Genomic DNA, 13,100 nt, shown 5'->3' with positions numbered 1-13,100 from the left:
AGCATCAATCCAAAAATCAAACACCCACTGCTTGTAGGAGAAATAGATTTATTATTCGGGGGTTGTGAATATACATGCTCTGTTTTTTTATGATGTCTAAAGGTAAAGACAACATTCACAAGGCGGATCTTTTGTGCAACAGTTTCAGTAGACTCGCTCCTCACAGATAAAAGCATCATAAAATGTATGTACACGGTTACACACAAATCAACCGCCGCCAGGCAGGTCTCCTCTGTCAAATCCGTGTGTCGTGAACACAGGAGCTGGAACGCATGCCGGAGAGGTCCCTCTGCAAAATGTTATCGGCCCAGTTCATTTAAAGGGCTCTCAGTTTATCCTCTATTAGGGATCTTCTGGGGTAACGGTAAAGCTACAACTTTTTGCAAAGTTGCTACAGGTTTTTCAGATTGCCACTGTTGCTTAGCTCATCTGAGCATTTCTACACATTGATTTGAATTAAAACCTGGAGCTGATATTTGAGGTAATACCTGGTATTGCTGATAAAGAACAGGCTGGAGTAACAGATGTGGAATGGCTAGCAGGACGACACCCTCAAGATTTGTCAAGGGTAGACATTTGTTCAAACACAAGTAAGAGAAATGAGACAACTGCAGACCGACTCAGAGTGTAATTAGAAAACGTGCGCACGGGTGAATGTCTCTCTGAGAAGACACACACAACGAGCACAGGCTGCTTGCTTTATTTATAAGGCAAAAATGGGTTACATAGTACTTCCTCTTTTAACTGTCAGGGAAGAGGTTAAACATTAAATCAGCTTATCTGATCTTTCACACACTGGGATAAGAATACAGAAGTATATCATGCTTGTCAAACATCTCAGACACTGAGGTAAGGAATGCATCATGTTTTCCTTTAACAATAGACTTGGTTAGGTGATTCTTCAACAATAGGCTTGGTTATGTGAAAATATATGAACACAAGAAAATATAAGGCATACTTGGTTAGAATATAAGGCACACTTGATTATATTGTATTACAGAGATTTGGTTATAATGTATAATGTAGAAAATCTCTAACAAGATTCCTTAGCCCTACCCCTACCAACATCAGCTGCTAAAGCACCGCCATCCAGTGATGGCAAAGCCGGACTCACTAGCCACATCCAACAAAAAAAGAACTAGGCTTGAGCTGCAGGTCTTAGAAGAGCAGTTTTTGAGGATAACATGCTCGGTCAGTTTATTCAGCTGTCATTCTATCTGCGTGTTTGTAGTTCCGTCTAGGGCTGAACGATATATCGCATTTGCGATAATATCGCGACATGATCAAGTGCAATTTTCTAACCGCAAAGGCTGCGATTATACTGCGATTATATTATACAATTCATGGGCTGCATCCTCCTGAGGCCGCATTTGTAGACCGATTACGTCACAGCGACGCGCCGAAGGCTGTCCAAATTACTACCATATCCCAGAATTCATAGCGCGGCCCAGCCAAACTCCAGTTTCCAGCAATGGTGGCCGCTACTAAGTTTTAAAATTACTCATACTAATCTTTCTGGGTCACAAAATAAACTTTTAACATATTTTCAGGCGAGAAAGTAGTTGTGTAAACATCAAATATCTGCTCGGTTTATCAAGATATCCCATATTTGCAAAAGTGCTTCGACGTTTTCAGAGGCGTCTGCTACCCACCAGCTCGACAGCTAGCCGGGAGCTCGAGGGTTACTGATGCGGCCGAGAACGGCACAACTCCCGGCACATCATTTTCAGATCACCGCGGAGTTTCGCTGCTCGCGTTAAACGTAATATATAAGTCACTTAGACAACCTAAAAATGTTATTGTTGGGCTTTTTTCAGTGTTTTGTTTGTTCGTGAGTAAATCGGTTTGGCTGAGATTAAAGTTATTAGATTAGATAAAATAAAACTTTATTAATCCCCCGGGTGGGTTCCTCCTTGGTTTTCACACAGCTGACTAAACGTCAAACAGAAAACTTATTAAACAGAAGTATGAGACAGTCGAGAATTTACACCAGTGTCTGGTTATATTTTAGATAGCAAGAAGCAGACGGCCGAGTTTATTAAACTCCACCGAGACAGCGGTGACGCTAATCAGAACTAGACCGTCCAATTTCACGCCTTTAAACTTTAAAGGCGTGTTTGTGTGTGTGTTTATACAATTGCTATTATGTTTGCACTTTATGTGTAATGTTACTGACTGCAGAGATCAGTAAGATGTGTGTATTTTTTATTTATTAGTTTTATTTATTTAATATTATTTTTTAATTGAATGACTGTCTAGTAGTTCACAGATGTCGAAAAACTGAGTGTGGTAAAGCCACTGATTTTTTTTATGTATATTTCTGCAATCTGCACATTGTACTGACTTTCATTTTAATGTTTACACCAGGGTTCCTTGTCACCACTTTATGCTCAGATGTTTGTAAGCTAAAAATAAACTATTGTGTATGTTCAAATATACTGTTGTGATTGAAGAAGTTAAATAAAAATGTCAGTCATCAATTCATGCATCACCTCATGTCATCATAACAGAGGTCTGTCTTCCAGGAAAGAACAGTTTAAAATTAATGTAATATAGTATTGGCCATACTATATGATGTATTGCTTGTCTTTGTTTAATAATACAGAAGACAAATACCTTAAAAAATAATCGCATATCGCATCGCAATCGCAATATTGGGGCAAAAAATCGCAATTAGATTATTTTCCATAATCGTTCAGCCCTAGTTCCGTCCAGGAGTAACCGGCGGAGCTCCTGTGGGTCGGTGACGGGCAGAGAGCACGTGAAGTCCTGACAGACGTAGGCTGTGGCTACACCGCGCAGCTGCGACATGGAGGAGAGGACGGGCAGGCGCTGGCACAGGAAACTCTCCGTGTCCCCATCAGCGAGCATCAAGACCTGAAAGAGCCAAGCAAAAAGTATGTGGCATCAGATTACAAGGACAGAACTGATCAACAAGGTGCAGTAAACATTTCTTTGACCATAAATCAGTTCGCCATTATGATAACATTTATGCTTCAAGATTAGGATAATGTTTGCATATAGAAGCGTACGTGCTGAATCTCTAATTAACAAATCGGGATTAAGAGAGGTTAATTAAACTCAATCCAAGCTCCAGTTAAAATAGTTAACATCTCATCTCCAGCTAGTACTTGGTAGACCATCCTCTGTCTCAAACAAGCCACTTTAACTCCTATGGTCTTCGCTTTAAATCAGGCTTCTTTTGATTGGCTGTCCCTCAAAGACAAAAGGTTTGAACAGCAGGTGGGTGTGGCTTCTACTCTGGGGTGTGGCTTCTATGCTGACATGTGCCTGATATGACCATATTAGTATGCTGCTCTCACTGACATCAAACAGAAGACATGCTGTTATGCTTGTAAATTAATAAAAGTGAACTGAGTTGAAGTATTGTGCATCTGCTCAAAGGCAGTGATTTCAGTGAAGCTAGCCCCTCCTGTATGCTAATTCCTAATGCATACACACATTTTGTTTTAGCATCATGGAAAACTGGAATTCTGTGTGTGGGACACAGGAATTACAGCTGAGAAGCAGAAAAATCAAACGAGTGCTGGAACAGTAAATAGAAACCATTTGTTTTAATACAAAAAAAAAAAAAAAAAGAAAGTCAGTTGTCGCCATTTGGCCAAGCGTGAAAATGGTTTGAGTAATTGGATTGTCATTTTTATGTTACTTCCATCTGTGTGGCAGCAGTCCAGTCACTAAAGAAGAGTGTTACTGTCCGGGAGAAAGATGTTCAGTGTAATTACATCTTTAAACCATTTCTGTGTCAACGCATCATCTCGGCACACAGCGCGGCCTCGTGCTGATCATGATTGCTCTCTTTATTCCTTTAATACAGCTGTACTACTCCCATACACTCACCCAAAATAACCCTTCAATAAGTGGCTGCTATGCTGTCATGCCCACACCAAGTCAAGAAATTATTATGTGTGTGTCTGTGTGGGGGATACATGCGTGGTTCACCAGTCCTGCCTGCAGCAATGACGCTTTAAAAAAAGACAAAGACCCAAACAAATAATTTAAGTATGTATTCACAAGAATGTGAATTTGGGCTTCAGGTCACCAGAGAGAGAAAAACCGGCTGCCTGTCTTTGTGCATGTCTGTGTGTCACTGCAGTGTTGGACAGGCAGCAGAGCGAAGTTAAAGAGAGCTGCCCTGTCTGGTCCCTGGGCGGTTTCCTGTCAGACACGTGTCATTTCCTCCTGGCCCTGCACCACCTCTGGTTCACAACGGAGCGAGAAATGACAATACAAACAAGGAGCGGAGGGAAAAATGAGAAAAGGAAGGAGAAAGGAGACAAGATCGGACGACTGCAGGAGGGTAGAGGTGAAACTTCTTGAGTAGACTGACATGACCGTCGGTATAATAAGCTGACAACCAGAGGCAGTATAGGAAACAAACACTGGTTACAGGTTTGAATGATCGACAGAGTATCTGCAGTATATAAACATCTAAGACAAGCTTGAGCCAGGTAGGTTAAACCTCTGCACTGTTTTATCCACACAGCAGATGAACTTAATCAGGTCTTGTTTGTTTTTCCAATAATAAATTGTACGTTTGCTAGTAAGACAAATGACCACCTTATCCTTTAGCACAGCCTGAACTATCTTAGGAAAGCTTTCCTGTTGTTTGTTCAGGCAGTCTTCAGGAACATCTTGATGTATGCAAAATCATCCAGGTAAGGAAATCCCCCAAAGTAGTCTTATGGGTCTTCAGGAATAGTTCTCCAGACGTCCCCTTTCTCTTCTTTGGAGGTCGACTGCCTTTCGTTGTGTTCTTTGTCGAGATGCCGCACTGCTTCAATAGTGCTGAGGTCCAGGCGGGGAGGCCAATCCATGACTGACAGTGTTCGATAGTGTGCTTTTCTATCCAGATTCGCTGTTCCTGCACTGACCGTGTGTTTACACTGTCATGCTGAAAAATGCAGCCATTGCGATTCACATCCTTCCCAGTTGGTATTGAATGGTGGGTCAAAATCTGAAAGTACTTTCCTAGATTGATAAATTGCATCAATTTTGACAAGTTCTCCAACAACAGCTCCAAACCATGACAGAGCCTCCACCGTGTCTTACAGATGGCTGTAGACACTCACTATTGTACATCGTTGCTGACTTCCTGCCGACATTGGTTTAGTCCTGTTAGTCCAGATCTTGTGTAATGTGGGATACCTCAGCCTTTTCTCCCAGTTTCCCTTCCTTCAGAATGTCTTCTTGACAGCCACCATTTGACAGAGACCATTGTGCTGAATGCTCAGTAAACAACTGATGCATCTCTCTGATATTGTGTCAGGTCTTTAATAGATTTTTTCCTAATTGTTAAGGTCGTCACTTTCAGATACTGATACAATTCACAGAGATGTATAATTCCTAGATGATGCATCTTAATGAGTCCAGTTACCCTCCGACACTTCCCTTTTGCACAACTATATGGTTGACAATGAATATCATTCCCATCAAAGTCAGCTGTACTTTGCATTTAGTCCAAATTTGCTAACATGCTCAACTCTAATGGCAAACCTGTTAAACACAAACCTGCTAATCATCAGCATTACCCAGCTGTCCCTGTGATTCCTTAAATGCTGCTGTGCTGCAGTACTAACTCTTAGAGCTGCTAGCAAAGCATTTAATAAAAAGATCGAAACACTGTTTTGGTATCAGTGATAAAACAACATTAATATATCAGAACTGTGATCTGGGAATATTAGAAATGTCATCCCTTCACAGAGTACATAATGATCAGTATGAAGTATGGATTAAACATAAATAATGATACAGTAAAATATCACGGTCCTTCATCTTCCTATGGGTTACCCAGTGGCTAGAAACATCCATATTTAAATTGAAATAGGCAGTAACTCTGAAGTGCATACAGCAATGTGAAGCACATTAATCAACTTCACACATTATTAACACTGATTAATAATGCTAATACACACACTGACACTGCACTGCAATATACAGTATAGATATAAACAGAAATCCTGCGCTTTGCCTTTCAGATGTATGTTTTTGGTCTTCTATCTACAGCTGTTTTGACACAGTCATCAATAATGTATTGTTATTATTCCGATTAATTCAACCTGTAGTATGCGAGTGCACGTGGGGGTGTGTAGGACATGTTAATGTGAGCTTATCCGTGTACTGTGATCCACTCCGTACAATAACGCTGCACCCTGTTACATGTCCACATGTACAGGTGGCTGTAATAAACTAGAGCACACAGGTACTCCCGATCCTGCTTTCATCGCTAATTGTTCTTTAGTCATTAGACAAAATTGTCTGCTGGAGGAGACTCTCCTCTTCTGTAAGCGTGCCAGCCAGCACTCACCCGGGCCACCATGCGGAACTGTTTGCATCCTCTTCACCCCGTCTCAATGAGCCTTCTCATTCACTGGCTGTCTCAGAGCTCCCCAAGTGCTCCACTCAGCCATTTAGATGCTCATTTGTGCCGATAGCCATCTGCACTTCAAAAGCCAAAAAACTATCAATAGATTACGCCGCTCAAATCCATCCATCCATCCATTCGCTTCCGCTTATCCTTTTCAGGGTCGCTGGGGGCGCTGGAGCCCATCCCAGCTGTCATAGGGCGAGAGGCGGGGTACACCTTGGACAGGTCGCCAGTCTGTCGCAGGGCCAACACACAGGGACAAACAACCATTCACACTCACATTCACTCGCACATTCACACCTAGTGACAATTTGGATTATCCAATTAACCTATCCCCACAAGCTGCATGTCTTTGGACGGTGGGAGGAAGCCGGAGTACCTGGAGAGAACCCACGCAAACACGGGGAGAACATGCAAACTCCACACAGAAAGACCCCGGCCTGATGTTGGAATTGAACTCAGGACCTTCTTGCTGTGCGGCAACAGTGCTAACCACCGTGCCACCGTGCTGCTGTGTTGAACTACTTCTGTGTCTATTACTAAATATGCTGTGTGGTAAAGAAAATTCTTCCTTAAGGGGAGCATGAAAGGATGCTGCCCACATCTTATCTTCTCAAAATTCATGCAGGCTTACGTGTTTGAAGAAGCTCAGATGATAAATAATTTTGGCACTAAAAAAACAGAAAACTGTGGAAACATCACACCGAGCACCGGAGAGAGCTGTCTACAAACATTTTTGGGCATTAAATCAGGGGAAGACTGGGAAGAAGCATGATGGAGTGTGTTCATATTGGTGTGACCGTTGTCATAGCGACCAGAGGAGGATTTCCCTGCCAAACTGAACCTTTTCCACCCTGACTTGATTCTTCTTTTGGCTTCATGCCGTCCCTCCCTGGGTTCAGACCACATCCAGCCACGTGGCCTCAACTTAAAGGTCGCTCAGTAGTCTGTCTGTGTCACAACAACACGATCTGCACAGACCCCTCGGTGCTGGAAACGACCTGTGCGTGTGTGTGTGTGTGTGTGTGTGTGTGTGTGTGTGTGTGTGTGTGTGTGTGTGTGTGTGTGTGTGAAGCTGTAGCAGACAGCACAGTTGGCTACACATGAGAGTGCAAACTCCCACAGGGTTAATCCCCTCATACTGGGCAACCCTGAAACAAATACACACACACACACCTCCCACCCGTTAAATGTCCCTACACTGACAGCTCCCTCCCACTCTACATCTCTCATTCTGCCAAAGCAGAAGAGCTCAGACATTTAAAAAGAACATGCCGTACCTGTGCTGACAGCAACTCGCAAACACACACGCAGCTTCGGAAATCATTTTATCATACTTAGCATCCGCACAACTTGGGGGCTAAACTCACACAATGATCGCATCGAATGCGTGCTTTCAGGAGCCGCTGTCACACCTGAGGAAAAGCAATCACAGTTCTACACGCAGTCAAGCGTGAAGAGAATTACTTCCCCCATCCCTCTCACTTTTGTTTTGTCCAACTTGCACGCACACACGCACACACACACACACACATGCATGCATGCTCACTGTGTGCTGCTCAGTCATCACTGCAACCTGACATCTGGACTTCTGCCCCAGGACAGAAACAGACAAATTCACGCTTTTACGTACATTCTGTGACAGTGTGCTGCTCATATCACCAGTCATCCAGTGACTTTAACTTTACCCTTGGGTTCATTTATTTATCTTTTCAACAAGAGAGAAGGATGAGAGGAGGTGAGTGTGCCAGAAAGAAAACTGGACAGGAGACATTTGAGAGGAAGGAGAAGGTCAGAGAAACGGGAACGGATTCGGCTGATTTGGGAGCATTAAGCAGGATTGAGCTAAAACTCTTCACAGAGATCAAAATCTGCCTTTTTCTACACTTAACTATATAATATCCAGAACAGTTAACACACTTCAACTAAGTGCACATTTTAATGCAGGGCTTAATATTCAGTTTAAACTCAGACTCCAAATATGATCACCTACACCACATTAAAAGCAAGAATCTGGAAGCTTTCCTTATCCTTCCAAAAACAGTTATGACACACAAGGGCTCTGACGAGGATCTGAGGCTTTCCTATGGATTAAAATTTTGGACCGCCTCATATTTGAGGTGTTTCGTCTTCTTCAAGCTAACGCTTAACAGTTTTTACAGTGTGGAGTTCCCACTGTCCTGCTCACAAAGACCACTGCTGTCAAAGGAAGGGTGTGTTAAATGTGCAGAAATGTTTAGGTGGGTGGCAGTGGTGGGGGTGTAAATCAGCTTATCATGTGCATGAATATCAGGAGTTTCACAGCAGGTTACTGAAATGTGACAATATCATTGATGTTCTCCCAGTTTGTTTTTTTTAAATCCAGAGAATTAAAAAGACTGACACGAAAATGTGGAATCAAGCTAATGTCCAAAATTATGCACATTACTTGACACAAGAGCTACGAATACAGACATAAGGAAAAAAACTACAAAATAAGCCTGCGCGCACGCACGCACGCACGCACACACACACACACACACACACACACACACACACACACACACACACACACACACACACACACGCACACGCCGTCTGACCCGAGTTAGAATGAGTGGGCGAGCCTGTTCTGGCAGTGTGTTCTGTCTTTTGTCAAGCTGGGCATCAGTTTTCAGCTGCTGACAGTCTCTACAGGACCCTCTTCACTAAATCAAACTGTGTCTGCAGCAAGATGTGAGAATGCCTTGGGATCTGAGCAGAATTAACAGCCTCTCTCTTCAATCAGGCCCTGACACCTACGGCACACTTCATCAGCTTCTGTTGTGTTTAAGATGAAAGAAGATTCTCATTTTTTAATGTCGTAAAAGTCACGCCAAGTTAGAAATGCTAAAGCGATAAAATCTGACATATGAGTGATACAAGGACGAGGCCAGTAGTCTGAAATATCCCAGATATACAGGCGGGTGACTAATGAAGGAAAAAGACTTGAACCCTTGACCCCTGTATGGAGAGGATCTGCTGGCTCTGTTATGCTGGGGTGGGGGTCTGTCTCCTTAGAAGGAAGGATGACTGTAAATCCATACAAAGATGTTCTGAGGAATCACCTTTACCTTTTTGGAAGAATGTCGTTCATTACTCCAGTAACATTTCAGCGATTGGCTGATCTTTCTGGAGGAACAGTGGAGCAGATCTGGTTGTATGGAAAGGCCCAATCAAAGGTCCTCCCTTACTAATGTAACGGGGAACATTATATCAAAGACATCACAAAATGCATAAGTGTCCTACTTCACATTTAAAGAAGAATGTTAAGCACGGCTCCACAACACGGGTGGAGAATCATCCTGGTGCTACACGTTTGAAACGGCAACGGTTAGCTTTAGTTTGGTTAATATTAGAACCACCAAGAGGGTCATTTATGTAGCTGTGTATAAAACTCATCATCTCATACTTCATTACTTATCCAGTGTTTTAGTGCTGGCTAAAATGACAAATTATTACAAACACCTCTACTTAAAGCCGCCAAGAGAATTTGACCCCCAACAGAAATCACTGTAAAAATGCTGCACTTTACATTTACAGCACACCTGCATTGTTGACACATGAGCAAGAAACAGCTAGATGTGATTGATAGATGAATACACAGGGCACTGTAGTTAGATAAAAGATGAATGGTTACTACGGTGCTGACCCGGGGCTGGAAGTGTAGAGAATTGGGCAGATTTCTACTGTCAGAGCAGAGAGTCCAAAGTAGTAATCAGAGCAAAAAAAAGTGAAATACACAGCAGATCAGCTGAACTGATTTCAGGCCTGAGGAGCAGAGCCGAGGAGGGCTGCAGACTGAGGTGGAGCAATGTGGGTGGTGGTGAATGAGAGAGGCTACAAGTCCACTGAAGGAAAAGCAGACATGACAAACTTTCACTGTTTTACCTTTATAATAATTCATTTGGGGGGGTAAGAGGAAAACGATACGAAAAAGAGAAGACAAATGAAACCACAACATAGGGAGACGGGACAAAGCAGGGTGAGGGAGAGAGGAGACTACAATTAATGCTGCAGTGGCGTAAAAATATGTGAAGAGTAAAAAAGGTGAGCGGAGAAGAAGTGCACAGTGTATCCTATTAAGTCCTTCAGCATTCTGAGCCTGAAGCAGCATAGCTAGAAGATGGTTCAGGGACATCTGATCTAGCCCCAACTACAAGCTCTATCAAAAAAACCTCATCTTGAAAATAGAGAGGGTGTCACACTGGGAGCTGGTTCCATGGGAGAGGAGCTGACAGCTGAAGGCTCTACTTTTAGAAACTCTGGGAACCAGAGTGCTCTGTTAGGATCATGTGCATGTATGACAGGACCTGATTATTCAAGATGTTGTATGTGACGAGAAGGATTTTGAATTCAATTCTGGATTTAACTGGGAGCCAATGACAAGAAACTAATATGGGAGAAAACAGAAACAAGCAAAATGAACTCTCATCCTCTCAAAGCTGGGGGCTTTTTAGGGAATTATAAGATCGATAAAACCTGATAATAACAAACATCAATAGTCCAGCATAGAGATAATCAGTCCAACATATTTGTTTATGTGTGCACTGAAAAACATATCCTGATCAAAAGTGTACTGAAGGTTATTCTAATATACTGTAAATTATTATATTTATAGATTAAACAAAGCATATTGTGGTGAATTTTACCTGCTCAAATCTGTATCAACTTACATCAACAATATGTGGTTGTTGAATAGTGGTATTGTAAAGCGCTTTGGGTGCCTTGAAAAGCGCTATATAAATCCAATCCATTATTATTATTATTATCAATCAGAATACTACAGATGTCTGCAAATTATTATTATATAATAATAATTATAATAAAAATATTATATTATCATAATCGGCCTTTGTCAATACTCAATATCGACTCATAAGAAAAGATTTACATTCTGTTTTGCTTTTGCAAAAGCAGAAAAAATAATAGAGATGAACTTTTTTTTGAACCAAAAGAAATCTAGATTCTTGTCAGATGTAACTAATTTAATCCTTGACAGAGAGCTTGGCTCTTGTTTCAGGTGGCTTTACACTCAGGGTCACTGGAAGGCAGATGAACAGTACATCTGTGCCCCTGAGAACCACTAGCCACTAACTGGATGTGTGAGATGAAAGACTGCTGGACTCCATCTGAGGTGTTTCATTAGCTCTCAGTCGTACAGTGGGCCAGAATTGGAAATAAGGTCTAAAATTTTGCTTCTTTCTAATTCACTATGGGAAATTGTGTGAATTTCAGCACGTGTATGGATACTAGCTCTGTGTGTGAAAGATTGATCAGCTAGAACATATTTGTATGTCTTTTAATTTCAGCACAAAATGAACAAAGTGAGTTTTCAATTATTTTTCTTAGCCTTTCCAACAACACCATTCTGTTTACAGGATATCTTTGTATACTGAGATTTTAGCTTCATACTGCTGTAAAAAATGTGAGCAGAACTGAATTATTCAAGCGTTATTAACCCTCTGGGGTCCAGGGTATAATTGGCCGTTTTTGACTACCGTACTTTTGATTTTACTTCTATATTTCACCTTTAAAAACTGTTCATCTTGCTTTGTTTGGTATCATTTTCTTCAGCACAGCCCTCATACCTCATATCTGGTGTCATTACTAAAACTTACCCCCTCTTCCTAAACAACCAAATGCCACATATAATTTTGTGATTCGTTGACATGGTACACTTTAACACCAATAGGAAAGGGGTGTTTTTCTTTAAAAAAAAAAATTTTTGCTCCAAAGGGGAGAGTGGTTGCTAGCGCTGTCCTTAGAAAACACTGTTTATACCATTTTATTCAGACACAAAGATAGCGTGTATTTTTCTTTTATCATAACTCTCGTTTTACATGGCCTATCAACACAATTCAAAAACTGGTATATAGTTTGCAGTCCACACTTTTGACAAGTTGAAATGGAGGCTGTGCATCGTTGCATCTTGTTGTCTTAAATTGGTCATGTGATTTTGACGCACTCGTGCATCCGTCGACCCTAGAGGGTTAAAGAAAATAACTACTAATTTCTAACTTTAGTACTAATAACTACTTCATTCTTCTTGCAACTTCACAAAAAATGACTGTTTTAATTTTATATAGCTATTTTAATGTCTAATCAAGTGTGTCAAAGAATAAGGCCCAGGGTCCACAATCAGCCCAGCAAGGACAAGGACAGCAAGCAAGGAAAATATGAAGAGGGCAGAAAGTTTTAGAAGTTATACAACTGATAAAAATCTTCTCTATAGCCATTCTTACTACACCAAAGTAGTTAAGTAACAGATAAACAATTAAATGACAGAAAAGTTCCTGTTTTTTTACTTTCTACCATAGAAGTTTCAATTAAAACAAGAAAACTTTCATCAATCAATAAGCTGTAAGTTCTATAAATATGGGACAGTCTGGGCAGTGAGCTGCCAGAATCTTTTCTGTATTTTTAGATATTTATCGTGTAGAAAAACTGAAATTGAACTTCTTTATTTTATAGTAAGATGTCTCAGGAATTAAATGTGTAGTTAAATGTGTAGTTAAATGTCTTTACACAATGTATGTTTCACTCGGCGATCAAAGTGGCCTTCAATGGAAAATGAGTTTGACATCCCTGGTCTAAATGCTCTTTTATATCCTCTTACGCTGCTTTTGTAAATTACCTTTGATGTCTTTTGAAATTTTATGTAAAGCACTTTGAATAGCCTTGCTGTTAAAAT

General features: G+C 41.2%; 1 protein-coding gene across 1 annotated transcript in view; it reads right to left on the bottom strand.

Moving 5' to 3' along the window:
* Positions 1-620: 620 nt before the first annotated feature.
* LOC146578245 (spermatogenesis-associated protein 20-like) overlaps positions 621-13,100 on the bottom strand; it is a 66,052-nt gene continuing 53,572 nt past the window's right edge. The window contains exon 16 of the mRNA XM_085257713.1: positions 621-2,877. Within this exon, the coding sequence (XP_085113839.1) occupies positions 2,674-2,877 (204 nt within the window). The 3' untranslated portion in view covers positions 621-2,673. The remainder of the gene's footprint in view (positions 2,878-13,100) is intronic.

This window comes from Mchenga conophoros, linkage group LG3 (assembly GCF_057382185.1).
Source record: "Mchenga conophoros isolate Kocher_MC1m ecotype Shallow Benthic linkage group LG3, M_conophoros_male_GT1.1, whole genome shotgun sequence".
NCBI lineage: Eukaryota > Metazoa > Chordata > Actinopteri > Cichliformes > Cichlidae > Mchenga > Mchenga conophoros.
Note: the sequence above shows the minus strand (reverse complement) of the source record. Positions and strands in the feature narration are given on the sequence as shown.